Source organism: Oryx dammah, unplaced genomic scaffold (genome assembly GCF_014754425.2).
Source record: "Oryx dammah isolate SB20612 unplaced genomic scaffold, SCBI_Odam_1.1 HiC_scaffold_3, whole genome shotgun sequence".
In the NCBI taxonomy this organism is placed as follows: Eukaryota; Metazoa; Chordata; class Mammalia; order Artiodactyla; family Bovidae; genus Oryx; species Oryx dammah.
This window is the reverse complement of record NW_024070187.1, coordinates 49,333,125-49,360,962: the sequence shown is the minus strand read 5'-3', so window position 1 is coordinate 49,360,962 and position 27,838 is coordinate 49,333,125. Positions and strand designations below refer to the sequence as shown.

The window sequence follows — 27,838 nt, the reverse complement described above, 5'->3', positions numbered from 1 at the left end:
ATAGGAAAATATTTAGCTTCAGCTTTGGCATCATTACTTCATTTTTGCCTAATCTCCCTCCATCCTCCTTGAAGATAGCTTGTTTACTATTATAGAAATGACATTCATCAATATCCAATGTTTCACTGTTTGATTTTTACAGTTTCTTATTTCCCATGGAGTTTTGAATACCTTGGGAAAATGAGATAAAGAAAAACCGAGTGATCTGTTCAACTTCAGAGATCAAGACCAAAATAAACCTTATAAAAGCTGCATCTGCCTCTCAGCCAGGATTGTACTCACTAATGCAGAGGCATATTATATGGGAAAGTCATGCTTTTAGATGTGAGCATCTGTCTGCGTTTCAACATCTTTTTATATGAAATAGATTGTGGTGAATAATTTCTTTCTGATACTATTAAATATCAAAACAAAATTCACAGCTCAAGTGGCAGTCCTCTTTTAGTCCTTACTGATGCTAGAGATCAAAAGAGCAGCACGCAGGTCATCTCTGAACATGAGATAAGTTGCATAAGAGTGTATGACACAGTTAATTAAAGGCTAGAAGCGTGGCTGGATTTCCTTTGTTTAGGCTTCATGCAAATCGCTCTCATTTTCTTCGCCTGGCACCTCTGTAGCCTGAAATGTAGAACTGAGAATTTCTGATGTAGAGAAACGTATACAGACATACAAAGATTACAGAAATACTGTGTATGGATTGATTTTATATTCACAAGCCATGTCTGTCCTTCCTTCACGATAGGCATATGCCATCCCATGAACTATGATGTGACATAGTGGGGATACCAAGCACTTTAATTCCCTCAAGGTTCACATTATCTAATGATGAGTAAACAATATGATAGATATTTGAAAGCATAAGCATATGGTAAAGTAAATTCGTCACTGAAGCACTTTTTGGGTGAAACAGAGCAGTTACACAATTGTAACTTATTTGCCATTAGGAGTTTCTGCCCTGTGCTCTGAAAAAAATTGTTCTTGTTTCACAAAAGAACAATCAAAAAGTTCAAAAATAATAGAGATTAATTCTCAAGAACACATAAGCATGCATTTTTATTACTTTCTTACTGTCAAAGGTAGGTATTCATACCATTATTTCTGGGGACTGAAAACAATTCCCTTCCCTAAGTGGATTAAAAAATAAAAGACACAAACTACAAGGTATATCCAGGAAACATTTTGCTAGATTGACGACTACATACAATACAGACTGAATTGCGGATTTCATCAGGTCCTTACAATTTGGTTATGCTGAACACATGGCATTCTTTGTCTTTTCTTCTCTTTTCCTTTTTCTGAAAGTACACCAATATCTACATTAAAGTTTACAGATTCATCACTAATTATCCATCTTCATACACTAAATTTGAATGATCTTTCCAACTCAAACTGTTCCATCCTCTACTTTGCTTATACTCTTACGATACACTAATGTTAAAATGTATGTATGTTGTTCACACTTATAAGGCCAATGACTGCGCTGTGCTGTGCTTAGTTGCTCAGTTGTGTCTGAATCTTTTTGACCCCATGGACTCCTCTGTCCTGCCATGCTCCTCTGCCCATGGGAATTCTCCAGGCAAGAATACTGGAGTGACTTGCATGCGCTCTTCCTGGGGATCTTCAGAACCCAGGGATTGAACCGAAGTCTCCTGCATTGTAGGCGAATTCTTTACCAGCTGAGCTACCAAGGAAGCCTAGGCCTATGGCTAACACTGATTAATTTCCAGAGTTCTTTGGCTTTAAATAAGTTGTTTCCAAGTGGGAGTTCAACTTTTAACCACATAGTAAAGAAGTGATCTGCTAGGCTTTGTAAAAATTCATGTGAGGTCTGGCTTGGATTATCAATTGGGTTCTTTACCAGTTAATCATATTTTCTTCTTATTAGTAGGAAATAACAGCAAGGACAGCAATACTTGTAGTACTTATTGTTAAACAAACAAAATTCTATGAATTATTAGATGGAGTATGAAAATAACAGCCTCAAAAATTTGATTCATTAATTCTGAAACTTAAAAACTTTATATCTTATAAAATGTATACTAAGATCAATCCAGATCACAAGTATATAGAGACATAGAGCTGAATCCAGAGTTATATTACAAAGATTTATATTTTGAGACATCTACCTGTTGAATAAGCAACCTATAATAAAGTATCATCAATATATTAGGAAGACACTACCATAGCAGAAATAGGTATATCATTATTGTCATAAAGAAGCAATTTCAGATAGGCTTCAATGATACCCCTCTGAATTTTAGGTGATTAAAAATGTCTCCAATTCTGTAAAGAAATTATCCTTCAATTAAAAAATAAATTTATAAGAAAAAAGAAAAAATGTGTCTCATAAAGAAACATATATGAAGTTTAAATAAGGAAATAGACTGATAAAATGTTTTAAGAGAGAAAAAAAACTGAAAATGACATAGGTCATATTTTAATCGAATGCTTAATAATCAGCACTAGTTTAAAGAAAGGGCTTCCCCTGATGGCTCAGGGGTAAAGAATCTGACAGCCAAGCAGGAGACTTGTTCCATCCGTGGATCAGGAAGATTCCTTGGAGAAGGAAATGGCAATCCACTCCAGTACTCTTGCCTGGAACATCCCATGTACAGAGGAGCCTGGCAGGCTACAGCAATGGGGATCAAAAAGAGGCAGACGTGACTAAGGGTCTAAACAACAATAACAAACACAAAGTAGGTTTTTAATTCTTTCCAAATAAAATTTTATTCTCATATAAAGGCATTTCCCATCCTAATCAAATGGCAATTTACAAAAATTAATAAATTTGTTGTTTCCTAGTTGTATTAATAACTTACAAAACAGACTATGTGTGAATATTTAATGAAATGAATAACATTAAAACAAAATAACAAAACAGGGAAAATATATTTATGAGGTGTTCCTCAAAGAACAGAATGGGTAGAGAGAAAGTGAGAAATGTAGACTAGTCTAACATCTATCTTCCCATTTGTTGATTTGAACTTTAAGGTTTAAGGTAGTACTATTAAAAAAAATTGGACTGAGTGACCCAATTTCAAGAACATAGTAAAAGATATTGAAATAGGAAGGTTGAAATATTATTGAAGCCTTTAATAGAAGTCGGTGAATTCAATTTCATTCTCACAGAACTAGTTGGCTATAAAATAGATGTGTTCCCTGTGCTTGGCATATGCACAGTGGTGGACAGTGTGGCCTCTACAGCCAGACTGTCTGCACGTGAACCTCAGCTCAGACACTTTGCAAATTGTGGGATGGTGAGCAAGTTACTCAGCTTCCTCTGTGTATCACTTTCCTCATCTACAGAATGAAGACAATTACAGGTGTTCTTTGTAGGGCTGTTGTGCCTATTTAATGAGATAATATATGTAAAATATGTTGACCAGTATGTAGAACACAGCATGTTGAATAAGTTTAGCTTTTTTTTTTTTTTTTTTCCCACTGTAATTGAATCTCCATGGGGGAAGGGATGTTTGTCTATGTTTACTAGTGCCGTTTCTACAGTGGCTAAAATAATACCTGCATATAATCACCTAATTGGCATAAGATAAGTATTTTCTCTCTGCAATGTTAACTGTATTACTTTTCTATGTATAGGATATATTTATATGTATATATGCATATACATGGGCTTCCCAGGTGGCACTAGGGGTAAAGAACCTGCCTGCCAATGCAAGTAGATGTAAGAGACATAGGTTCGATCCCTGGGTGGGGAAGATGCCCTGGAGGAGGGCAGGGCAACCCACTCCAGTATTCTTGCCAGGAGAATCCCATGGACAGAGAAGCCAGGCAGGCTGCAGTCCATGGGGTCACAAAGAGTAGGACATGATTGAAGTGACTTAGCATGCACATATTCATGCATAGACATATCACACATACATATACATACATACACACACAAGCAGTTTCTTATGAAAGGTAAAATACTTTAAAAAAAAGTAAGACTTCTTTGTAATGAAGTAAATTTTAATACTCCTGACCTAATAGCATTTGCACTAGTTTGGAAAAAATAGGCATTACCATCTTTTGTCCCTAATGCCCTATAGAAATGTCATCTCTGTATATAAAACTGGTCCTTGTGTTCAACGAAAAGCAGATTTAGACATGATTAAAATAAATTCAGATTTAGGCTACACTTATTGCCATTTCCCTGAATGAAACACCTGTTTAACTTGCTATTTTTAATATTGGGGGTCAAAAGTAAAGTTAGCTCAGAAAGTTTGTACTTCTTAGGAAAGATCTATTCAGCTGTTATGCTCCATTGCCTAGAAATTCTGACTAAAGGACAGAAAAGAGCTTTCTTTTTCTGACGTTTATGGGTTTATCCTGTGTTATACCTAAAATATCACCATTTCCTACAGCCCAATAGATATATAGTTCCCAGGCTACTCATTATGTATTTTATCACATGAATTTTTAATTTTATTAAGAAAATGAAAAGGCAAAGTGAGGGAAAAAAAAAAAAAAACTTGATGTGTCCATGGATTTGTATTGATGTACAGTGTTGCACGAATACATAATAATAGTTTGTGAAGAGTCACTCAGAGCGTGGGATGAGCCTCGGTTACATGTTTGGCAATTTCCAAATGCTAGGGGGAATCAGACTCACTGGATCTTTGTCAGATCAATTATGCCACTGTGCATGAAAATCCACTAAGACTGTCCTTGTAAAGGATTATTAAGCTTATATTATTGCTGTTTCAACTGACTCCCTCCACCCCTTAACTCCTATTACTTTTTATTTGAACTTTAAAGCTAATAATATACTAGATATTTTAGACTAAATATTATCATTTATAACATCAATATTATCAAATATAACATCATCATTAAAAAATTCTGTTACATTTGTAATATTTATAATATCATTTTATATGTAACAGAATTTATAACATTTATAAATGCTTGTAATACTTATAATATTTATATGTAACAGAATTAAATGTAACAGAATTTATAAATATTATAAATATTATAAATTCTATTACATTTGTAATATTTATAACATCAATATTATCAAATATAACATCATCATTAAAAAATTCTGTTACATTTGTGGAACAATTTTTGGACAATTTATACTAATATTAATTTTACATAATTACTATACCTGCATGAACTTATATCAGTTGGCAAAATTAAAATAACTAAGATGGTATTTAACATCACCATCTGAGTCACCAGGAAAGCCCCATTTAATATCACAAATCCCTATAAAAATGAAAACTGCAAAAAGCATTCAATGATGTGCATAAAAAGTTAGATATAATGAGCTAAAAAATGAACTTCAAATTTTATGCACATGCATACCCATTACACGTTCATATTTTTTCACAAAAGCTATAGTAATTTTTCATCAATGCCAAGAACATATCTATAGGGCTGCTTTCGGAAATTGATAGGAAAAAAGGTTCTTGTAAAATGGAAAGGTTTTAAATGGAAGGTTATTTTAACTTCTTTACTATGAAAGTACAGATTGTATGTGGTGAATGACAAGCTCACGAAGAAACAATGGTCCAGTCCAACGTGTTCTGTTCCGGTCAAGAATACATTCTGGTGTTCTGGCAGGACAAGATGAGTGCACGGCCCTTAAGAATACATTCTGTTTTGGAGTGAATTGTGTGTCCCCGAAATTCACATGTTAAAGACCTGACCAAAATTAGAATCTTTCTGAGGCTAATTTATGGTTAAATGATATCAGAAGGGTTAAGGCCCTAATCTGATAGAACTGGTTTCCTTAGAAGAAGAGAAAGGAACACTAGAGCTCTCTTTCTGTGAATCTGCTGGCACCTTGATCTGGGACTTCTAGCCTCTGGAACTGTGAAAAAACAAATTACCATGGTTTAAGGCACATAGTCTATGGTATTTTGTTATGGCAGACCTTGTAGACTAACACAGACTCTGTCTTGTAAGACTGCTGGGGATACACAGCAGGTATTGTGGACTAGAACAAAATGCACACAAAAGCCTAAAATACAGAAGCACATAAAGTAAAATCTATCAGGACTACTGTGCTAATGATAACTCTCAGGTTTGGAGAATTATTTTGGAGGAGAGTTGACTGCAAGTAGCTGAATGCACCTGCTTTATATAGAGAGGATGGGACCTATGAGGTTCTGTTTTCTTTTCCCCAGTTACATATGTCCCAAGGTGCAAATAATGGAACCTGTCTCCTGGAGCTGTTAGGAGAAGTCAGTGTTATAATGTGGTATAGACACTGTTGCAGAGTGATTGACACAGAACTAAAGCTCAATAAATGATCATTCAATGTTAGAGACTGGACATGAGGAATGGAAGAAAAACTTCCAGGAAATACAGAATGGAAGAGCAAAGGACTGTTAAAAAGTAGTAAATTTATTTTAAAAGTATCAAAATGGATACAAACTATTGTGAGTCTTTTCTAAGCTACTTGCTTTGCTGCAATAAACTATTTCTTTTCCCTTTTCCCATTTAGATGTCATAGGCTCTGCAATGACTTTTGACAAAACCCAGTGTCTCCTGGTCTATGGATAGGTACACACCCTAGTTGCACCTTGATCATTACTTCAAAGAAATCAACCAGGATAAGAGAACATCAGAGGCTTCAAATAAGTGATTATGACAAAACAAACAAAAAGCACCAAGAAACTGAAATTAAAAAAAAAAAACTTTTCATATAATATTACAGATAGTAAAAATATTCCAGAAGTGCAAATGCACTTTAAGTAGGGCTTAGAGAAATTCAAAGATATGGAGAAATACTATCTCAAGTTACAGTAGTGTTTTATAAGTCCCAAACAGTTTGTGCAACCCTCATAAACCCTGTCATATAATCAGAGCAAGGGTTATTATGTAAAATGACAGAAGATGAGTTTGAGAGGCTTCAGGACTTGAAAGGATTTATACAAGGGCACACTAGCCAGTCAGTGACACAGTCAGGGCAAAAGGCAGATTTTCCTATCACCTTATCAGACTTCAGTTTTCTATTTTGTCAGAGCCTGTCAAAAACCAAACCAGTAAGCAGAAGTTAGGAATTTCAGAGGCTCTAAACTTCAAGTCTTTTGTAGCCTGACCTACCCTCTGCAGTCAGAATTGAGAAGGGGGAAGTGTTAAAAATTCAGGTTTCTGGGATATCTATAGGAAAGACCTTTGTTACTGTTTTTAGTTTCTAAGTCCTGTCTGACTCTTCGTAACCCCATGGACTGTAGCCCACCAGTCTCCTCCTCTGTCTGTGGGATTCTCCAGACAAAATACTGGAATGGGTTGCCATTTCCTTCTCCAGGGGATCTTCCCGAGGGATCAAACCTGTGTCACCTGCTTGGCTGGCTGATTCTCTGTCACCGAGCCACCTGAGAAGCCCTTAGTAAAGACCTGAAGTGAAAGTCAAAGTGTTAGTTGCTCAGTTGTGTCCAACTCCTTGTGACCTCAAGGACTGTAGCCCACCAGGCTCCCCCATCCCTGGGATTCTCCAGGCAAGAACACGAGTGGGTTGCCCTTTCCTTCTCCAATGCATGAAAGTGAAAAGTGAAAGTGAAGTCGCTCAGTCGTGTCTGACTCTTTGCGATCCCATGGACTGCAGCCTACGGCTCCTCCATCCATGGGATTTTCCAGGCAAGAGTCCTGGAGTGGGGTGTCAATGCCTTCTCCGCAGTAAAGACCTAATAGCACTCAATTTCTGAGAATTTAATTAAACTAGGATAAGAAACAGCTACATGGCAATAATATTCAACTATTTTAATTACAGTAGTCTACTAATAATAATAGGGAGAAGATGAGTGTATGGCCATGCAGTGGTTGCATTTCCCCACCTTCTTTTCTCTTTCTTTGTTCCTCTTTTTCTCATGAACGTACGAGGGTAGAAAATGAATGAAGATAGAGAGCACTGCTACTGCAGGCTGAAAACCAAACCAAACAAAACAACTAGTAGAAATGGGAGAAAGTAAACATTGACTACTTTTTAATACCAGTCTTACAGTCATATAAAGCCTAGACATCTAGTGTCATCCCTCTGGTCAAAAATCAAGGACACAAATATTCGCTTTTATCAGGACTGAATACCCTTTGCTGCTATCATCTTACGTTACCTCCTGACTCCCAGCTGGAGTCCGAGACACACAGTGCCTTAAAAGAGTTCTCAGTCTTCTAAACTAGGGAAGGCTGTTAACCCTTCCTCAGGGTCCTCATCAAAATCCCCATTTCTTAAGAACTATTGATCTTTGGGAGGTGCTGACCTCATTATCTGCTTAGAGCAATTTACACCCAGGTGTGCCAAAGACAGAATCAACTCCTTCAGAGGTTATTTGCAATTTAAAAGAGGCACTTCTTAGAATCTCAGGGGACTTCTAAGAAGTGCTTTTGAGTTGTAAGGCATTTCTCAGCTTCACTGCCCATCAGTCCACAGGAAGGACATATCCCCTTTCCTAGACTTCTTTCTTGAGTACATCAAGTAAACGTTTCTCTTTACAGTTATGCTAGACTCTCTTCTTTAAAAACAACTGCTCCCCAGGGAGAGTCAGAATGAAAATGGAAAAAAATAATACATTATCAGTGAGCATAGGTTGGCACAGTGAATGAATAATACTTGCAGGGATATATACATTGACGAATACAGAGACCCATGCATGTGTATGGGCGGGCATGTATCCATATTTCCTCACAGATGAGGATCTCCCAAAAAATCCTGAAAACCCATATGTCTACACACCTCTTCACAGCCCCTCAAAATATACCAGAAGTCTACCGTGTGACCAGTGCCTCCCTCCCACATTTGCTTTAGTTTAATCTTTTTGAAGGGTTTAGTGTTTATAACACCACTAAGAAGAAGCCAGGAGGGGGAATCAGAGAATTGCTCATTTGGTACAGAAACAAGAGAGACACATCCTGCAGAGAAGGCAGGGACTCTAGCCAACCCGGCAGGTAGTCCTTTATCCTGGAGACATCACCCAGCAGGGAAAGAAAATAACAACTAGGATGTTCTCAGAGTTTGAAATAAAAGAGGTCATACCACAGTTCAGTGATCTGATGTGGACGGATTTTCAGGCTACTTAGCACTAAAGCCCAGGCCCTTTGATCGTTGTTTGTTTCACAAATATTTAGGGGTATCTCCTGTATGCTGCACACTCTAGCAGGCACTAGGAGTATCTTGATGAACAAGACAGACTTGGGGCAGTCTCTCTGAGCTTCACCTATCCCTTGCCTTAAGTAGTAGTATATTATTTTTGCACTAAAGAGTTTTGTTTTAGCCATCATTTTAATTACAAAGCCTTGCATAGTGTATAAAAGATAAAGCAAATCAACCTATTCTCTATAAAATAAATGGATTACAAAAGTGATACACAACCAAGATAAGTGTTTTTCAAAATTACAGATAGAAATTATTCCCAGAGACATTTCAAACTGTGGAATTAATTACTTCTGGAGGATATCGGTAGTTTTTCTAGAGATAGCCTCAAAAATAAATGATAATCTTGGTTGCTTACCTAATTCTTGAAGTTTGTCTGTTTTTAATCTCACATGGGGCTGTTGTTTACAAAATAGGGTAATTGATTAGATCTTCAAATTATACCCACAACACTTTTTTTGATAGTATAAAGTGTAGGTTGTGACTAGAAAAAGTTTGAAAAACTGGGTTTGTTCTAATTCTTTTGGGAAGAGTTTACCCAGGTAAGTCTAAAAATATATCATATTCAGAAGCACAGATTTCACCACTTCCACCAAATGCTTTCAGTACTTTTGAATTCTGACTGGCTATTTCTTCTAAGACTTGATAAAGTTCTTTGCTAGTTCCATCAGGGTCCTGAAAAAGCTGTTCATTACTCCAGTTTCCTTACCTCAGAATAATAATGGTGCTTTTCCTCAAAGATTGCTGAGGAGCAAACATGAATTCAATGATTTGAAACTTTAGAAGCATAAGGCAAACACAATCTATCATTTTTCTGCTCTGTGATCTTCTTTATAATACATCAATTCCATGAAGACAAAGACTTTTCTTATTTTTCTTTGCATACTCAGTATCAGCTGATATTGGATGTGTTAAACAAACTTTACTTAAATCAGTCTCTAACATCCTCATATTCCTCTTTAGTTTTTATAATGGAGAATGAAGTATTGCATTGTCGGTTAAAATAAAATGTCCAAATGCTAAAAGATATAAGGTGCTGGATTGCTCTGAGTCTATTTCCATTTGTCCATAGGCACCCCCCTAAAAGGTAAATTCCAGTAACTGAAAAGGAGAGTGGTCAAGAGATCTGAGGTGGAGAACATTTGGGAGCAGGGAGTTAGTTAGGGCAGAGCAGAAGTTTGCGCAGGGACAGGAACCAATGGCAAAATGTTCAAAGACGGGAAAACAAACAAACAAACAAGAGAACACCAGAGGGATGATAATAAACATCTCATAGCTTGCTGCTGTTGATTATTCTGATTCAGCTTTTAAGCACGCTAAAATCCTTGGGATTGTTAGTACTTTTTTGTTTTGATTTGTTGTGTTTTCTAATCATAACAGTAAATAGCCATTGTTCCCCATTTGGAACAATCTAAAGGGGTGGTTCTCATTCCTTTTGGGCTACTTCCACAATAAGACAAATTTTTTACATAGAAACTAAAAGCAGCGAGGAATGGAGGCATACAAACACAACTGAAATAAGGATTGCATAAGAAAATATTTAGCCTCACTGTATGAATGGCCTACTTGAATTTTTTATGCTTTATTTTGCATCTTTCAGGTTGTAGTAGAAATTCACAAATTGATTTATATACCCAAGTTTGCAAAATTGTGCCTTAGAATGTTCTTTGTGACAGTATTCATAAACATCCCCTCCATGTGGCTACACATTAGTTTATTCCAAAATTCTGGACATTTTTTTCTGTTTGCTGTTTTTTTTGTCTGTAACTTGTCTTTGAGTTGATGTGATTCAGTACAGGATTTTGTTTAAGTATACGTCTAAGGAAGTTTACTACTTTAGGATGAGAAAACAATATTTCCAAGAAGCCAAAAGTGGTAAGAAGTTTTTGTTTTTAACCAGTTTCTTACACTGACTGGTCCTGTGCTCAAAACAAAATGAGAGATTAATGATAATTAGGTTTTATTGAAGAATTTCACTATAGTCTCAGTGATATTTCTGAAAATTTCCTTTTTGCAAAATTAAATAAACAGCTAATAAAATAAACATCTTGAAATACAAGCTTTAGTGATTTACAAGTGTTAGTGAGCATTTCCTATCACTCTGTATATTCATGTTGTCCCAATATTTTTTTTTTCTTATAAGGATTTTATATTGACAATAATTCACCAAAAAATTCTCAAGAATCTGGAAATCTTGGTCAGTAACTCAAAACTTGGGGAAAACTTTAATAGGGAAGATGGTATGATAAATATATTACAAAATTATCAAAGTTTATATATGGAACACTTATTTTAGGCACACAAACACATACAACATAACAAATAGAGACATAAATATACAAACAGAGAGTTAGAGGAAACATACAGAGAATACTTGACTTACTTAGAAAATTACTATTTGTATAACTAAAATTCAGCTACTTGCTTTCTCAAAAATATATAACATGCTGAATTCTCAGAAGTTACTTGAACTTATGTTACCTGACATCAAATAGAATAGTCTTCTGATAAACGAAAACTAAAAAAAAATAGGTAGCTACATCTTCCTTCTGAATGTGACCACGGTGACTTCTGTGAATCTAACTCAAAGTTTCTAACTTTTCTTAAGAAATTTAACAACAACAACAAAGTCATGAAAATTCTACAGATATTTTGGTCAATATTGCAAGATTAGAGGAAAAAACAATCCACTGGCAGTGCCTGTGGTAAGCACAAAATAAATCTCTCAAATTTGTCTTAGAGAAAATACTTTTTATAAATGTTGCTCAAAGTCTTTGCATATAACCTGTGGGAGCATACACAAACACACACAGTGGCGTTTAGAAATATACACACAGAATGTGCAAGAGACACTATCCTTCACTTTAACAGAACTATCTCCCTGGTCTGGAAAAGGCTTTGAATATGTAACACTTTAAAACTATTGAGTAATTTAGGATATTATTCATAGTCATTATTTAATATATTATAGACAGAGACTTCATAGACTTAATATTCCTTGGTTTACACAAAGCCAGAGTCTTAAAATCATTGTTGAAATACATTTTTAGATTTTTTTTAAAGATTTCATTATTAAATTCTGCTAACTACCTCTCTGAGAATGTAGTTCCTGGTAAATGACACCCACTAATAGCACATTTCTTTATTAATACTGTTTCTTTTATAAGTTTATTTATTTCAATACTATTTTTCCTTAAATGAGAAAAAAAAATGAAAATCAAATGCACAACAAATGGAACAAGCAGTGATTGGCTGACACCCCACGGCCAAGGGCAGGCTCCAGCAGGTTTCGAAGTAGCAAGGTCATCAGAGTATGGTGCATAATGGAGCATCATATTTGAGTGGAATTCAGCCAAACACAGTAATGTATGGATGTAGACGCATCTGAAAGAAGGAAAATAAAAATTTATGCAGGTAAAAAAAAAAAAAAAAAAACTCTTATGAAGAAATTTCCCCAATGGCTTATGCCCAAAATTGGAATGTTGTAGTGGAGGTTTTGGAGAAGAGAATTTTTATTTGCAAATTATGTGTTTGTAAATAATAAATACATTCAGGTGGGAAAAAGTCAACTTGGATGAATCCTAGTTGGAAGCTGTAATAGTTTTAAGTTGTTGTTTATAAACAGCATTAGAGTTCAATACAAACATCACTAAATTCCTGAAAATAACCCTTTATCTGCCTTTAGAACATTAATTCACCAGAAGTGATAATTAAGATTAGTTTTAGTGGTTTCAGCTCAATTCTTCTTGGAATGTGATTTCTCCCACAACACTAATGCTAAATAAAGCACTGTGTAATGTTCTGAAACAGAGTCGCTGCTTTAGAAAAGATTCTAAGGGCTTTTAAAATAAATAAGATAGAAAAGCAAAGCTGACTCTCTCTTTATGTATGTGTGTGTGTGTGTATATATATATATACACACACACACATATATATGTGTATATATAAATATGCATAAAGATTCTACTATTTCTATAGAGTCATAAATGTAAATAAATGGATGACGAGCTTTGCTATAGCCTAGAATTTGGTTATATACAGTTTAAACATAAAACTCTAAACAATTATCATACTAAATTTTCTATATATAACCTGTACTACCATCCTCTTCTAGGAAAAGGAATGTTAAAATATCTGAAAGCATTGGTGGTTATGATAAAGCAATGGTTTCGTTACATTTTATCTAGCTTTAAAAAAAGTATGGGTTTTACTTTTGAAATTAGTAAATTCACCAATTTGTATTTTACCAATAGGTTAAATTTAGAATAGAAAAAGCTAGATTGGTAAACTGCCCACCAAGGATGCAATTCATTTGAAAAATAATAAAATGGCACTTTCTTTAAAAAATTAGAGGAAAAAAACAGTCCACAATTGTGTGTTAAGGACACTATTCAAGTAAAGTGCATCTGCAAAGTTGGCAAAATGAAAAACAGTGTAGAAGCCAAAGGAATCATCACTACTGATGGAAAAAGTAAAAGATCATCCCAATTAGAACGCATAGAAAGTTTTTTTCATAAACAACGTATAGAAAGCTTTATTCATTTCCATTACAAATATGCTTTTATTGAGGGTATACTAAATGCTATATAGGAGCTTATGTCTACTATCATTGTTCTGCTAAAATGAAAAATCCTCTTAACTTGCTGAATATATGTTCTAAACCATGTTAAGTTATTTTAATTAATGCCATCAATTGCTATCTTATGTAAGGGGGGAAAACTATGAATTTCTGTTAAAAATCTATAAAATTTGAATACAATTTCCCCAATAATTTTACAGATAAAAACTAGAACCCAAAGCAGAATTATATACTACTGTTACAAAACATCAGTTTTGATAGCCAAGTATATAGTTATATTTACATAAGAAAACCTCAAGAGATTTCTGTCACTATTGAAATACATACAGAAAAAGTTACAGAAATCTAATTTTTTTCCCTACTGGTAGAATGATTAAAAAAAAAACCCTGGACTCTGCATTCCATGTGTTGTACTCTAGTCCACATCATAGCCCTGATAATCTTATGATCTCAGCCAAACTAACTTTCAAACTAAGCCTCAGTTTCCTCTACAAAGTGAGGAGATTGGTTTGGTTAATATCTTTTAATTGTAAAATGTGATATCTCTAGAAATTTTGACACTGAACATTTGATTATGTTATATTTTATGTCAGTTTTGTGTTTAAAGTTTAAGTCTTTTCTACATATCAGTGTATGAATATCACAGTAAATAAGAGCCTAATAGCACCATGGTTAGTTTACATGAATACATCTGTGTGTGTGTCTGTATGGGTGTGTGTGAGAGAGCAAGACAGGGTGGGGGGGGGTTATGATATGTATTTATCACAGGAGTATGCTTTTCCACGTGAGATATGTACTTTCTCAAAAGATAACAAAAAAGAATGTTTTTGTTACAGTTGTCCAGCTGCATGATTTACTTACAATTATTAAATTGATTTTGTGGTCTTCAGTCAAATTCATTAATTGACTTAGGAGAAGTTTGAGATAAGGTTCAAATGGTCATATCTGGACCTCAAAAACACTATATATCCTTTGCAGATTAAATCAGTGAATGACCCTTTCCTTGATTCACAGACATCCAGAAAGTCAAGAACTGTTTGGTAGATAGCTCCTGACTAAAGACACTGTCTAACTTTCATCAGTCACTAGCCTCTTGTCTATGATTTCTGGCCATATGTAACAGAAATCCCACCATATGCAGATCCATTCTGCCTCTTCAAAGTGTCCTTGGTCATAGACAGCAGAACCATATTGTAGAAGTAATGCTTATGGAGTTAAAGCAGAAAGCTGTGGTTGGCATCACCATGCAAATGCATTTCCACTATAATACATATGGTATAACATACATTCACAAATAAATTGATACTCATTTTTCTTAGTGCTTAGAACTGTAATAGATGATGGCGACTCATTTCTTGCTTCCAAAATCTAAGTAATTAAAAAATAATTTCTGCCATATCTTTACAAAGTAGATAATGGATATATTGACCACAAATTGATCAATTAAAGGGAACATTATTCTGACGACATTCAGCAGTTCTTTTAGGCAAAGGAAACTGTCACTGCAGTTAATATGAATTTTTCTTGAGTATTTCAGGATCAGCTACAAGTAGGGTTTTAAGTTAATGTTTATTCAAGCTGTATCCTCTATCTGCTTGCCAAAAATAAAATACATTACCTTCCATTTACTAAATAAAATGAAATTTTTACGTGCCAGTACATTATCTAAATAACATCATGGCAAAGATAAGATCTACAGGAGTTGAAAATAATATGCAAAGTAGGAACTATAGTTTTATATTGTCTATTACTCTTTTGTAAATATATTATTTTTAAGACAACTGAAAAATACTTAACACAGAGTAAAATGAATAGGAAACAGAATGCTTCTGCTTTCATTTTATAAATCAAAAGCACTGATGAACTTCCAGGTCACAAAACTTTAACAACCACCAAGGCCAGATTTACCAAGTAAAGGAAGAATGAAATGAAAAGGTGGATACTTAATGCTGTCAACGATCCCCATTTTTCTCAGTTAGACACATTATTTAGTTGAGAACAAGGGCTCTTGTTTGAATTGCAAAGGCCTGAAGTATGAAAACCTGGGCTACTACGTCATCAAATGTGCGGATTTCTGAAATAATTCCAGTATCTCTGCAACACATTATCTCCCAGATTCTGCCCAGGAGTAACTATAGAAGATTGATTTGACTGTCTCTAGAACCCATGAAAACAAACAAAAAAGAGGAGGCGGCATTTTTTACAAACTTTCATTTCTACAAAGCTGTTTAACTCATTATAGCCTAACCATTAACAGAACTTAGGAGCAACACTTATTCTCATGAAGATACAAACACTGGAATAGACATCATTTTCATTGTATCACAAATAAGGAACTATAATAAGGTAATTCATGAAAATTATAAATTAATAAAGGCTTTATGTCAGATAAAATCTTCTATTTTTTAATTAATCCCTACCATATGAAATTTAAAAATGGCAACTCTCAAGATGTTCTTTACATAAATTCAGCATTAAACGGAAGAAATTATAAGAAAACTCTGAATTTAAAAAAAAAATTCAGGTTTAATCAAAGAAAATACATTTTGGTTATGTTTAAAAAGGCAATATCTTTTAAAAATAAATATAGAAAATCATCTATCTACAGCACAAACAAAAATGAGAACAAAAAAGATCTCATTATGCCAGATGTCAAAACAGAATGTAAATTTGTAAATGGATCCCTTGTCTCCTGACAGCAATACTGAGTAGATGAAGCATATCAATTACTATCACTAATTACATTAAGGGGAATGTATTTCATTTGCCTTTATTTCATTTTAGATCAGCTGTTTATTGTGGTTAAAATTTTATACATCTTTCAAGTGCTTAAGAACATACATGTTTTCCAAAGTTACTTTTGGCAAACTGCATGGTTTATTTGAACGGCTTTGTAGGTTTTCTCTTCTGATATACGGACTTCCTTGTTCAGTTAAGAGACTAACACCATACATTAGTTTATTTATAAGCATATCACCTTGCCTTTTAAACAGGATGTCACCACACTCTTGATATTGGTTGTTTTAAATATTCAAGAATATAGAGCTAACCCTATTTGATAAGTCAAATAAAGCTTAAGTGACAGAACAGAACATAGGAGGTAGTTGTATAAAATATCTATAAATCTGCCACTTTATATGTCCACTCAAAAGTTTAAGATTACATAATTTAGAATGCAAATGTTAGTCAACCACAGGATACAAAGTTCTTTTAAGATGACAGTGAAGTACATATTCTGCATAAAGATCTTTTCACATGCTTTCTCTTAACAAATTATCATTTTCTAAAGAAATCTTTACAAATCTCTATTTGTGGGTTCTATAACTAATATTATAAAAGTGCTGTTACTTTTAACTGGAATCTTCCTTGTTTATAAAACAGATAAAAGCACCAAAAACAAAATAGAAATCTCCCTCTAAGCCTAGGTAAAGCAATAACAAACATACTTTCCACTTGGCATATTTCAGTTTATAGGAAATAAGACTCACGTACTTGAAAAGACATCTTTTTAAAACTCATTTAATTCAATGTAGTTCAAACCTGTGTTTTCTTGGATTGCTTTGGTAACTGGATATAAAAGCATACTGTCTATTTCTCCTTATTCAAATAGCTACAATAAAGGAATACATCAAAAACATTTCTTTATAATGCTTATTTTTAAAATTATAGAAAACAATGAGAAATTAATATTTATCTCTTTTCTATACCTTTAATGAGCCCATCAATAACATCTTCAGTGAGGCTATAAAATAAACTTTCTACATTGCCTCAGTTATTTTAAGATCACACATTCTATATGCAAAACATATTTAATAGAACACTCTTTATTGGATATTGCTTGACAGACATAAATATGTTTCCTGAAATGTTCTGGCGGTAAGAAATATGTAATGTTTTATTAGCAGAGTTGCTACAGCTTTAGATACAGACGTTTCCAAACGGTTTTCATTTGTTGTGTGTCAAATGTTGATGGGTGAGAAAAGTAAACTTTGTGAGTTATACACTTACACACACATTACACAAAACAAAACTTTCAAAAATAAATTATATATTTTCTGAAGTTCACCTCAAAATATACTTTGTTTTTTTTTCAGTTTCCACATTTCACTGAGAAACAACTGTGTCAAATATTCCATAAAACCTTTATAGTCTCAATATATCACAATGCATACCAAAATATTCTCACACACACTACACCAAACATGAACATTTTTGTTACTTGGTTTAAATAATACATGATTCATGCAATTTACTTTTGCTTATGAACTTTTCATACCTAATACATATACTACAAATGCCAACTGCATATCCTCATAAAGCCTAATTGTATAGATACTGAAATATTAAAATGTAGTTTTTTATGGCATTTACATATCATTAAATATTTTTAAGTCAGCATTTTTGTCAGTCAGCATTTCAATATCTCAGAGTTGGTACTTCATTTGCATGAATCAGCATCTGCTTATCTGTAAAATTCTGCATAATGTATAATGTAGCTAAAACTATTTAGTGTCCAATTTGCATAGACAGCAGTAGTAACTTTAGAAATTTTGTCTTTGGATAAAATTATCCACTTAGTAGCACAAAAGAAAAGAATTTTAGGTTAAAACTAGCCATCCAAACAATTCACACATATTTATCTGGAAACAAAAAATGTAGCATGAATTAGAATTGTCAAACACTAAGAGAAGCGTAAAATACCATTTACAGTGTTTTCTTCTGTAACTTAGTACACTCTGGTATAAGGTGCAAACTATAGTGGTGTATGTTTTGTAAATGTCTTCTACTAAATAAGTGGTATAAGAATTACACCAACATTAATTTCCTGCTATTAAAAATTTAACTAATAGCTTTAAGAGTGAAGACAAGACTTTGCAGAAGATGCCCTGTCTTAGATATTTAAATATATGTGGGATGCATCTTACCTGTTTGCTGTATTTGTTATTGGTTTGACAGCTGTACTCAGAGCAGTGATCTGATCCAATTGAAATGTTGTCTCCTGCTCCCACAAATGTATTAGCTGGTGGTAGATCTTGTACGGCCTGGTGTTTTTTTCCTGCAGTTGGTGATTGGGGGTGAAGCTGGACAGTAGGCAAGGGGGAACTAGATTTGTAATGCCTGGCCAGGTCAGGACTGCCAGGCCCACCATTAACTGATCGGTATCGGCCCATGCTTGGGCTGTCTGACAGCTTCTCATTGACACTATCATACCTCTGTCCATTTGGTTTAGAAGCTTCTACAGTGACAATGCTGCTGTAGAGTGGCTGCTTAGATTTTTTGTTTTTCTTGTCCTTTTTAGGTTTTTTAGATTTGTCATGCTGTTGGGGTGTAAAAAAGTCTTCATGATCTTTTTTGCCGGCTTCATAGCCATTTTTATTTTTGGATCGGCAATATCTTGCCATCACTACAATTAAGATGATTAGAATCACAGTCATAATTCCAGCAACCACCCCAATGACAATACTGAGTCTCTGTTTGCTAATTTCATAGCTTGGGTCACCAGCTATATCCTGGGTGAGTGGGGTGTGCAAGCTTCTGGCTATTTGGGAGTCAATCACAGTTGCATTAGAAACACTTTCATTGACAAACACATGCACCAGAGTCGTGGTAGACTGGGAAGGCTGCCCACTGTCATTCACTTGCACCACCAACCTGTGCAAGCCATAATGCTTTTGGGTGAGTTTTCCCACTAAGGAAACCACACCACTGGTGGAATCAATCTCAAACAGCTTGAAGGGATTCCCTCCCACAATGCTGTAGTTAAGGTCTGCATTGATGCCATCATCACTGTCTGTTGCCAACACTGTAGCTACTACTGTCCTGACGTTACTTGAAGGTGGCAGTAAAGTGTAGGAAATATTTCTGGGAAGGGTGACAGTGGGAGCATTGTCATTCTCATCCATCACAAAGAGAGAGACCGTGGCTGTTGCAGATCTGGGAGGATCTCCCCCATCCACAGCTTTGACTCTGAAAGTGTATGTGGTCTGATGTTCTCTGTCAAAAGACATTGTGGAGTAAATAGTCCCCGTGTCATTTTCAATGGAAAAAATGTTACTGTTCTCCTCTATGTATAGGCTCATCTCTGCATTGCGCCCCTTGTCAGCATCCATCACTGTGACCATTCCCACGGGGCTGTTGGGCTGTAAATTTTCTTTCACATAAAAGGTAAAGATGTCCTGCATGAACTTAGGGTCATTGTCATTCTTGTCAGCCACCTGAACAATCACTGTGGTGCTGCCCTGTAGCACGGGGACGCCTTTGTCTCTGGCGTTAACTTTAAACTCATACCTGTCAGTCTGCTCGCGGTCCAGCACGGTATTGACGAGAATGTCCCCAGAATCGGGATCGATGGCAAAGATCCCCATCACGGAAGAGTCCAGCGAGTAGGCGATTTCAGCGTTTTTCCCACTGTCCGCGTCTGTAGCCAGCACCGTGGCTACCCTCTCTCCGGGGATGTTGTTCTCAGGAAAGTACACCTCCACCACTGACTGGCCAAAGACAGGCGGGTTGTCGTTGGTGTCTCCCACCTTGACAATCAGGGAGTTGTTGCTGGAGAGACTGGGGCTGCCGGAGTCCACCGCTACTATGACCACGTTGAACTCCCTGGTGGTCTCATAGTCCAAAGGGGCCGAGGTGTGCAGGAAGTACTTTTTCTTGTTCTGGTCGCCCTCTGTGTCACTGGCCGGCTTGAGCTGGAAGGGCACGTCGCCCACCACGGTGCAGGTGACCACTCCATTCTCGCCTTGGTCTCGGTCAGACACCTGCACCAGGGCAATGGGGGTGTCCACCAGAACGTCCTCGGCCACGTTGGCCACCCCATCCTTGAGTGGGATACGCCCGATCTTGCGGATTTCAATGGACGGCACATTGTCGTTCTCGTCCTTGATATTAAGGACCACCGTGGCTTTGTCTGTCTTGGGAGGCTGCCCGCGATCGCGGGCCATGACCGTGAAGCGCAGCTGGTTCACTTCCTCGCGGTCTATACGGTGCAGGACACTGAGCCAGCCGGACGTCTCGTCTAGGCGCAGCAGCCGCCGCACGGACTCGGTAGCCGCCCCGAACACGTACTCAATCTGCCCGTTGACCCCCACGTCCAGGTCGGCGGCACGCAGCTGAAGGATGGGGGTCCCCGGGGCGCTGTTCTCGGCCAGGTCAGCCTCATACACGCTCTTCTCGAAGCGGGGGCTGTTGTCGTTCACGTCGGTGATGAGCACCCGCAGGATGGCCTGAGAGGAGCGAGGCGGGTCGCCACCGTCGCGCACCCTCAGGGTCAGCTCGTAGGAGTCGCGCTGTTCGCGGTCCAGCGCCCCCTTCACGATCAGTTGCGGCTGCTTTTCGCCATCCGGGGTGTCGGCCACCTGCAGTTCGAACACGCTGCTGCGTCCGCCGGGGCTGGTCCCGCCGCCGCCTTCTGGCGCGTCCAGCCTCCTCTTGGAGCCCCCGGGGCCGCCGCCGCTCCCGCCGTTCCCGCCGCCCCCGGGGTAGGGGGCGCTGTCGGCAGGCCCGGCGCGCCTGCCCTCGCCGCCGCCGCCGCCGCCCCCGGGCTCCTGTAGCAGCTCGTAGCGCTCAATGCCATTGCGGCCGAAGTCGCGGTCGGTGGCGGTGGGCAGCAGGTAGAGAGTGCCCACCGGCCGGTTCTCCTCCACCGTGAGCGTGAGCACGGGTGACGGGAAGGTGGGCGTGTTGTCGTTGATGTCGAGCACGATGACCCGACCCTCGAACAGGTCCACCCAGCTCTGCGAGGGCCCGATCACCGACACCTCGAAGTCCAAGAAGCACTCATTCTCGTCGAAGATCATCTGACACTGGGGCAGTTTCTCGCGGTCGATGCGCCTCTCGCTCGTACTCAGCTCGCCGGTGAGATTGTCGATCTTCAGGTACTCTGAGCCCGACTCGAGGCTGAAAGTCACCTCACCGGAGCCGGTCACGATGCCCAAGTCCGAGGCGACGTTGCCGATGCGGACGTCTGCTGGGCCCTCCTCGGCCAGTCGGTACCGGAGGAGTTGCTTGGCGGCCGCTAGGCTGAGCGAGAGCGGCAAGAGGAGACAGCAGCCCAGACACCAGGCGCGCGCCCATCCCATGGTCCGCATCCTCAGCATCTTCTCCTGCTGCTGCTGCTACTGCTCCTTCTAATTACGGCCCCTTGGCGGCCCCCTCCTCTGGGGCCCGTGGCCTGCCCTCCTCCCAGTCCTCTCCCCTCTCCAGGAAGGGAAGAAGCAAGAGGGAACGTAGGGAGGGGGCAAGAGCAGCGTCCAGAGTCGGCCAGGGGGGACCAACGATAGATCCTTCTTTTTTTTTTTCTCCTCTTGCTTCTTCCGAAAGTTATTGTTTCATAATTTATGCAATGGGTGCTAATCGCCCGCTAGCCAGCCGCCGTTCAGTCGCAGTACTCACAGTTCACGGGACACTGCGCGCCGCGGGCTCGGCGCCCCCCCAGAGTCATACCCGCAACCGGCAGAGGAACCCGGGCTCCCGTCACTGCTCAGTCGAATGGGGCTGGAACCGCTCCGGCAGGCGGGCGGTGGAGCCGGGAAGCGGCCCGGAGCGAGCCGGCAGCCTCCCCCGCCTGCCAACCCCGCTCGTCTTTGCTGCTACTCGAGTTGAGTCCAGTTCACGTTCCAGGCACTCACTCCAGACCCAGCTTCTGCTCCGACTGCCCAGGCAAACGTGAGTCGCTTCCTGCAAGAGGTGCTAGGGCCAGCAACAAGCCAGTCTCAACTCCGACTCCGATTAGGCAGCGGGGGAGCCAGTCAACAGATCGAGAATGAAAAATCCCGGCAGGTCGCTTCGGGCACCGTGCAGTGGAGACGACTCGAGTCACACAGCGGTCCGCGTCCGGGTTCCCCCCGTGCGCGGAAAAGCAGCCCGAGCCATCTTCAGAGACGCCCTGAGTGTCGGTCCCGTCTCACCCAGAGAGCTCGGGTTTCTCTTTTCTCTTAACAACTCTGCGCAAGGTCATTAGTCTCGAAGCAGCCGCCTGAAACCGCAGCAGCCGTTCGCCCGCGGGGGTGAAGGCTGAGCCGTGCGCACCGCGCGGTGCCCAAGTTTGTGTTCGCAGCCGCAGAGTCCGTGCCTTTCCTCACCTGCATTCGGCCCGCATGTCAGAGCACTGGGATCTGCAGCGCTGTGCGCGATTCAGGGAGGAGATTGCAGCCTCTCTCTCTCCCCGCTCTCTCTCTCTCGATCCCTCCCCTCCCTCTCTCCTCCTCCTCTCTCCTCCCTCCTCCCGTTTCCCCTTTCCCCTTCTCCCACTCCTCTCTCCCTCACGCTCCCTCTCCTTTTTCCCAGTCCCAATACAGGCAACTCGAGCTGAACTTGATCCCTTTGCAGTTCAAAGGTGAGCAAACCAGGCTTGGTGGGCAGGCGACGCTGGCCTGGCGAAAGACCCCAGCCGGGCTCCCCCAACGGCAATTAACAAAGATGCCCAATTCTGTCCGGATTTCCGAAGAAAAGCACAAGGCATGGGGTGGGGGGAGGTGGAGTCAGAGACAGCTGCCAAGAAGCTTAAAAAAAAAACAAACCAAAAAAACAGTTTGCCAAGGGGAGAAAAAGTGCCAGTCGGTTGTTGCCTCGGAAGTGCCCTGGCACGGCGGGTGAATTCCGCAGTTGTCTCGTCCCCTCTGGTGTCTGGGAGAGTCTAGTGCTAGCGCTCCCGCCGCCCCTTTGGCTGCCACGGCTCTAAGACACTGAATGGCAAGTGGGAAGCTCCAGCTCGCCAGCCGGAAACCCGCAAGTTTGCCCAAAGTGATGGTTGCTGCTGGGAGCTCTCTGCCTTGCTTGCGGCTCAAGCTTGTCCCTGACGCTACTGCGGCGGCGGTAGCAGTGGAGCCGTGGAAACTACACACTCTCAGAGAAGGAGGGAGGAGGACCGAGGGGGAGGGAGACAGGAGGGAGCACTAGTCAGCCGCCCCGCTCCGGAAAGCCCAGCTTCAGCTCCGGGGGCCACTCCAAGTGTGCGCGATCCTAATAAGTCCCTCTTAAGCCAAAGCTTGTCCCTCTCCCTCCCCAGCGAGTGCAGCCGCTGCCTTCTGGGGGAACTTGCTTTCCCTCCCTGGGGCTGGTAAATTTCCTTCTTGCTCTAGCTAATGCCGAGAGCGTGTGTGTGAGAGCGCGGAACATGTGTCAGCAAACGTTTCTCCTTCCCCTTCTCAGAGTATGTTCTTCATCCCTGCCCCCCAACCCACTGTCTCTGGTTCGCGAATTAGCTTCTTGGTTAAGGCTTGGTCAGCTGCGGCTTCGGGGACCCAGCGTGTGGCCAGGGAGCTACGCTGGTGTTCTGAGAAACCATGATGGGCTGCAGTCGTTAAGAGAGAACTGTGAACTCCTGAGAGAGTGGGAGAGCGATCCTTTTTTGGGAACGCAGAGTTAGGAGGGCTGGGGTTTGGGGAGGGGGAGGGTGCTCTCTGTCTTTGTTTAAATGCTTGGCATTCCTGTCGCCGTGCTTGCTTACGGGGTAGACCGTGTGTGCGCGCGCCTGGGGAATAAACACATGTTGGTAGCCTCGATATTATTTTCTGAGCAGAAACCTGCAGCTTTTAGTAACTGGCAAAGTGTAGCGTCACCTATCTGGATAAAAGGGAAATAAACTTTAATGTCAACTTTGTGTACCAAACTGTCCCTAGCTCCTTTTCTCTCCTTCTTTTGACTTTGTGCCACTAGAACGTAGATGGTGTTCCCCCACGCGAGGCTTCCCCAGTTTTTCAGACACTGCCACTGCAGCTCGCCTCATCGGATTTCAAGTCTGGTCGCGTTTTCCGAACTATAGACATTTACTCTTCATTTATTTCAGCGGCAGTTAAACAAGGGGGCCTAGCCACGATTAGCGGGGGTTGAGGTGGGTAGGAAATACTCGGAGGAAATTCTTACCATCTCAAAAAAAGAATGGGGGTTGCTACTAGGTTTTGGTTAGTCCTCAGCCGGTTTGCTCAATTTAAAGGCATTAAAGGTCCTCCACTTAAAGGAAATTTTAAAGCGAAAAGAAGAAAAGAGAAAGAAATACGGCCAGAGTGAGTACTCTGCCTTTACGATACCTATGTGGGGCGGCGGAATGATTTAAAGACAAACACCAATAAAGTCTTTGAGCAGACATAGAGCGCGGTTATTTAGGCGGGCGCAGCCAGCAGGAATGAGGGGGAGAGGCGGCAGAGATTTCCAAGCATTCCCTATGGGGGATCGTAGAGGTGCGGAGGATGGAGCTATCGTGGTTTGTGCCAGGGAGAGGGCGAGTATTTTCCAGTCTGCTAAAACAGTAGCACTCTGGGGGTAGTGGCTCCTCCTCTGAGGCCAGGCCGGGAATCCGGCCTTTCCACCCGCCTCCCCACTCCCTGTCCCTCCACCTCCTACCCCTTGCAGGCACCGGAGCCTCTCCGCTCTATATCTGCAGCATCAGCGAGAACTGCTCGGCGCGCAGACTCAGTGCTCACCGCCGCAGTCTAGAGCCGGGGGGCGGGGGCGGGAGCCGCAGCGCAGAAGCGGCAGGCTAAGTGTCAATAAAGCCAAATTCCCCTTGTATTGAGCAAACTCTGGTTTATCAGAACGCTGCCTCCCTGAGATACCCAGTCCCGTTTTTTCCAGGGTCCAAGACGGAAGCCCGCGCATTCCAATACGCGGCAATATGGTGCAGTAAAAGTCCTCTCGCCGCCTTTCCTAAGATTTTGCAAACTTCGGGCAGCCGCGTAGGCAGAGACACTGTACACTCCCTCTTGCCTCGCCAGACTGTAAACTTGAACAAGCCCGTGCGCCCACCGCTCCGACGCGCAGTCTTTAGGCGCACACCAGCGTGGGGGCGAAAAGAGTAGGCGGCTTTTCCCTAGAGCGTTGAAATTTTCTTCCAGATGACCGGGAGGTGGGGTGGAGTGGGGAGGGGGGGCGGCGTCCTTCACAGTGGAGTGGTTTCCTCATTGCGAGGCACCAGCCCGCCCTCCCCACTCTCATCCCTACCAACTCCGCCGCGCAGCCAAACCGGCGTGGGAAATGGGTCCGACGTGCCGGGCATGGAGAATAGCGCGGCCAGACTGCCGAGGCCTGGAAGCCTTCTGGCTTCTCCCTTCCCCCACGTTCCCCGGCTCCGACCTTTCCGCCAGAGCAGCCCAGGAGTGTTGGCAGATTTGCCTGGTCGTTCGTAGGGGTTCCTGGGAAAAAGGAACGGAATGGGCGGGGTAGGGTTGTGGGCGAGGTGAGGAGAGCCTTCCGAGCGCCCTTGCCGCGGTCGGAGCTCCAGTCCTCTTCCGCCCCCTGTCTAGGGACTGACACTCCAACTCCTGCCTCCAGCCGGCGCGAAGGATGAATGGAGGCGAGAAGCCGATTCCCCCACCCCCGCCCCATTTCCGCAGTCTCAGAGCCAATGTCACAAGTGCTCAGCAATTTCATTAAATGCAACCGGGGGGCTAAATCCCCGGCGGTAGGAGACCTCACCAAGGGAATATGATATCCGGGTTCGCTCCCACCCACAAACCCCGCCCGGCCCTTCAAACCCGAGGCTGCATTTATCTTCTCAACCTGAGAGGAAAGGGTTCAGAAGGAAATGGAATAGAAAGTGTAACCGGCTGCAATAAATTAAAGAGCCCGCTGCCGCTGCTGTTGCTTTGGCGTCCAGAATTAGAGAAAACGAGATCTGTGTCCTAAAACCCGCCTTGATCAGATACAACGTCATCCCTTGTATGAGCCAAAGTATCTGAGAGAATGTTGAAAAAAAATTTTTTTAAGGACAATAAAAAGACATGTCCCTTTGAAACGAAGGTTCAAAAGGAAATTTTATTATAGAAATAGCACTCCATTCTAATAGACACAATAAAAGCTCGGCCAACGGTTTCTTTTCTATGCCAATATCTTACAATACTCGGTAGTTTTTCGTTTTTCTTTTTAAATTTATCGACTAACCTTCCTGACTTAGAATTGCTTTGCAGTAAAAAAAAAAAAAAAAAAAAATTCAATGACTGAGCTGAAAAATAGCATTCAGGGTCCGTGTTGTAGTTTAAGCCTTAAGAAAAGACAGGAAGAGGAAAAACAACAACAAAAGTTTATGGGTTAGAATGAATACAAAGAAATACGTGCCAGAGATATGATCTCTAGGGGGCTTTCATTCATTATAGACGCTGTATTTACGATAATACAAGAAAAAAGGTTAAATACAGTAAACATGATAGCCAGTTCTGGAAAGAAATATAAAGCAGTTTGACGGGAAGGGAGAAAGTGACTCAAGAGCGCCACCAAGGGACAAACTGAGGAAATGACATACCTACATCTCATCCGTTGACCTTTTATCTTTTTCGAAGTTAGGTCATCTGTATCCACTTACGTATGTGTAAACACGTTTTTGAGGTCTTTACGATCAATCATTTCTCCAACTACTTCTGGTAAACTTGATACTTTAGTTTTCTTTCTCTAAATAATCAAAAATGACTGTCCCTTAAACCTGTCATTTTAATAGTAAGTATAACTCGACTTACAGCAAGTATGATTCCTGGGACTGCGAGAAACTACAGGAATCTTTTGCAGTCTTAAATTCATGCTTGTAGTATTAAAATGTGTAGTATACATAAATGGCTAAATTATTCATTGAAATAACAGACTTTTTGATGGACATTAAAACTCAGCAGTTTAAATAAGGAAACCACAGATTTCCTTTTAAGCAGGTAATAACTGCTTGCATCAGTGGTTATTTAATTGGTCTCCAGCCAAGAAATAGAACAAGTTGTACCGTGTAAATCATGAGATCATGTAATGCAAAGCCATATAATGCAATATACCAGTAGTAGAAGAATACAAGCTAAGAACTAAACTAAGTTGATTCATACTGCATATTTGAATAACTATTAAACATTTCTGTAAGTCTAGTACAAAAACAAGAGAAAAAGAAATTCATGAAAATAATTTTAAAAGTTTAGATATTAGTTTATAGTCTGTGTGATTTGCTGGTTTAAATGTAGTGTTTTTGTTTAAAAATGACACCTGATAGAAATATTTCACTTTAAGCACAGACAAATTGAGGGAATGTTTTTCTAGAGTTTTAAATGTCAAAATATATTCAATATAACATAGATTTTAAATTTATGTGAAATATATCTAATCAGATACTGTAACTGACAAATACATTTTTTATTTACAAGATTATTTATGGATTTTTTCCAACTTTACAGTAATTTTTATACATTTGCAAA

At 40.2% G+C, this 27,838-nt stretch overlaps 1 protein-coding gene across 6 annotated transcripts in view; it reads right to left on the bottom strand.

The window, feature by feature from the left end:
* PCDH7 (protocadherin 7) overlaps positions 1–26,575 on the bottom strand; it is a 469,509-nt gene extending 442,934 nt beyond the window's left edge. For 5 of the 6 annotated variants that reach the window (XM_040237986.1, XM_040237987.1, XM_040237989.1 and 2 more), the window contains exon 1: positions 18,605–26,575. In XM_040237986.1, the coding sequence (XP_040093920.1) occupies positions 18,605–21,778 (3,174 nt within the window). In that variant the 5' untranslated portion in view covers positions 21,779–26,575. Of the gene's footprint in view, positions 1–10,851; positions 12,485–18,604 lie in introns of those variants that run through there. The other variant, XM_040237991.1, reaches the window with a different exon arrangement.
* Positions 26,576–27,838: the final 1,263 nt, after the last annotated feature.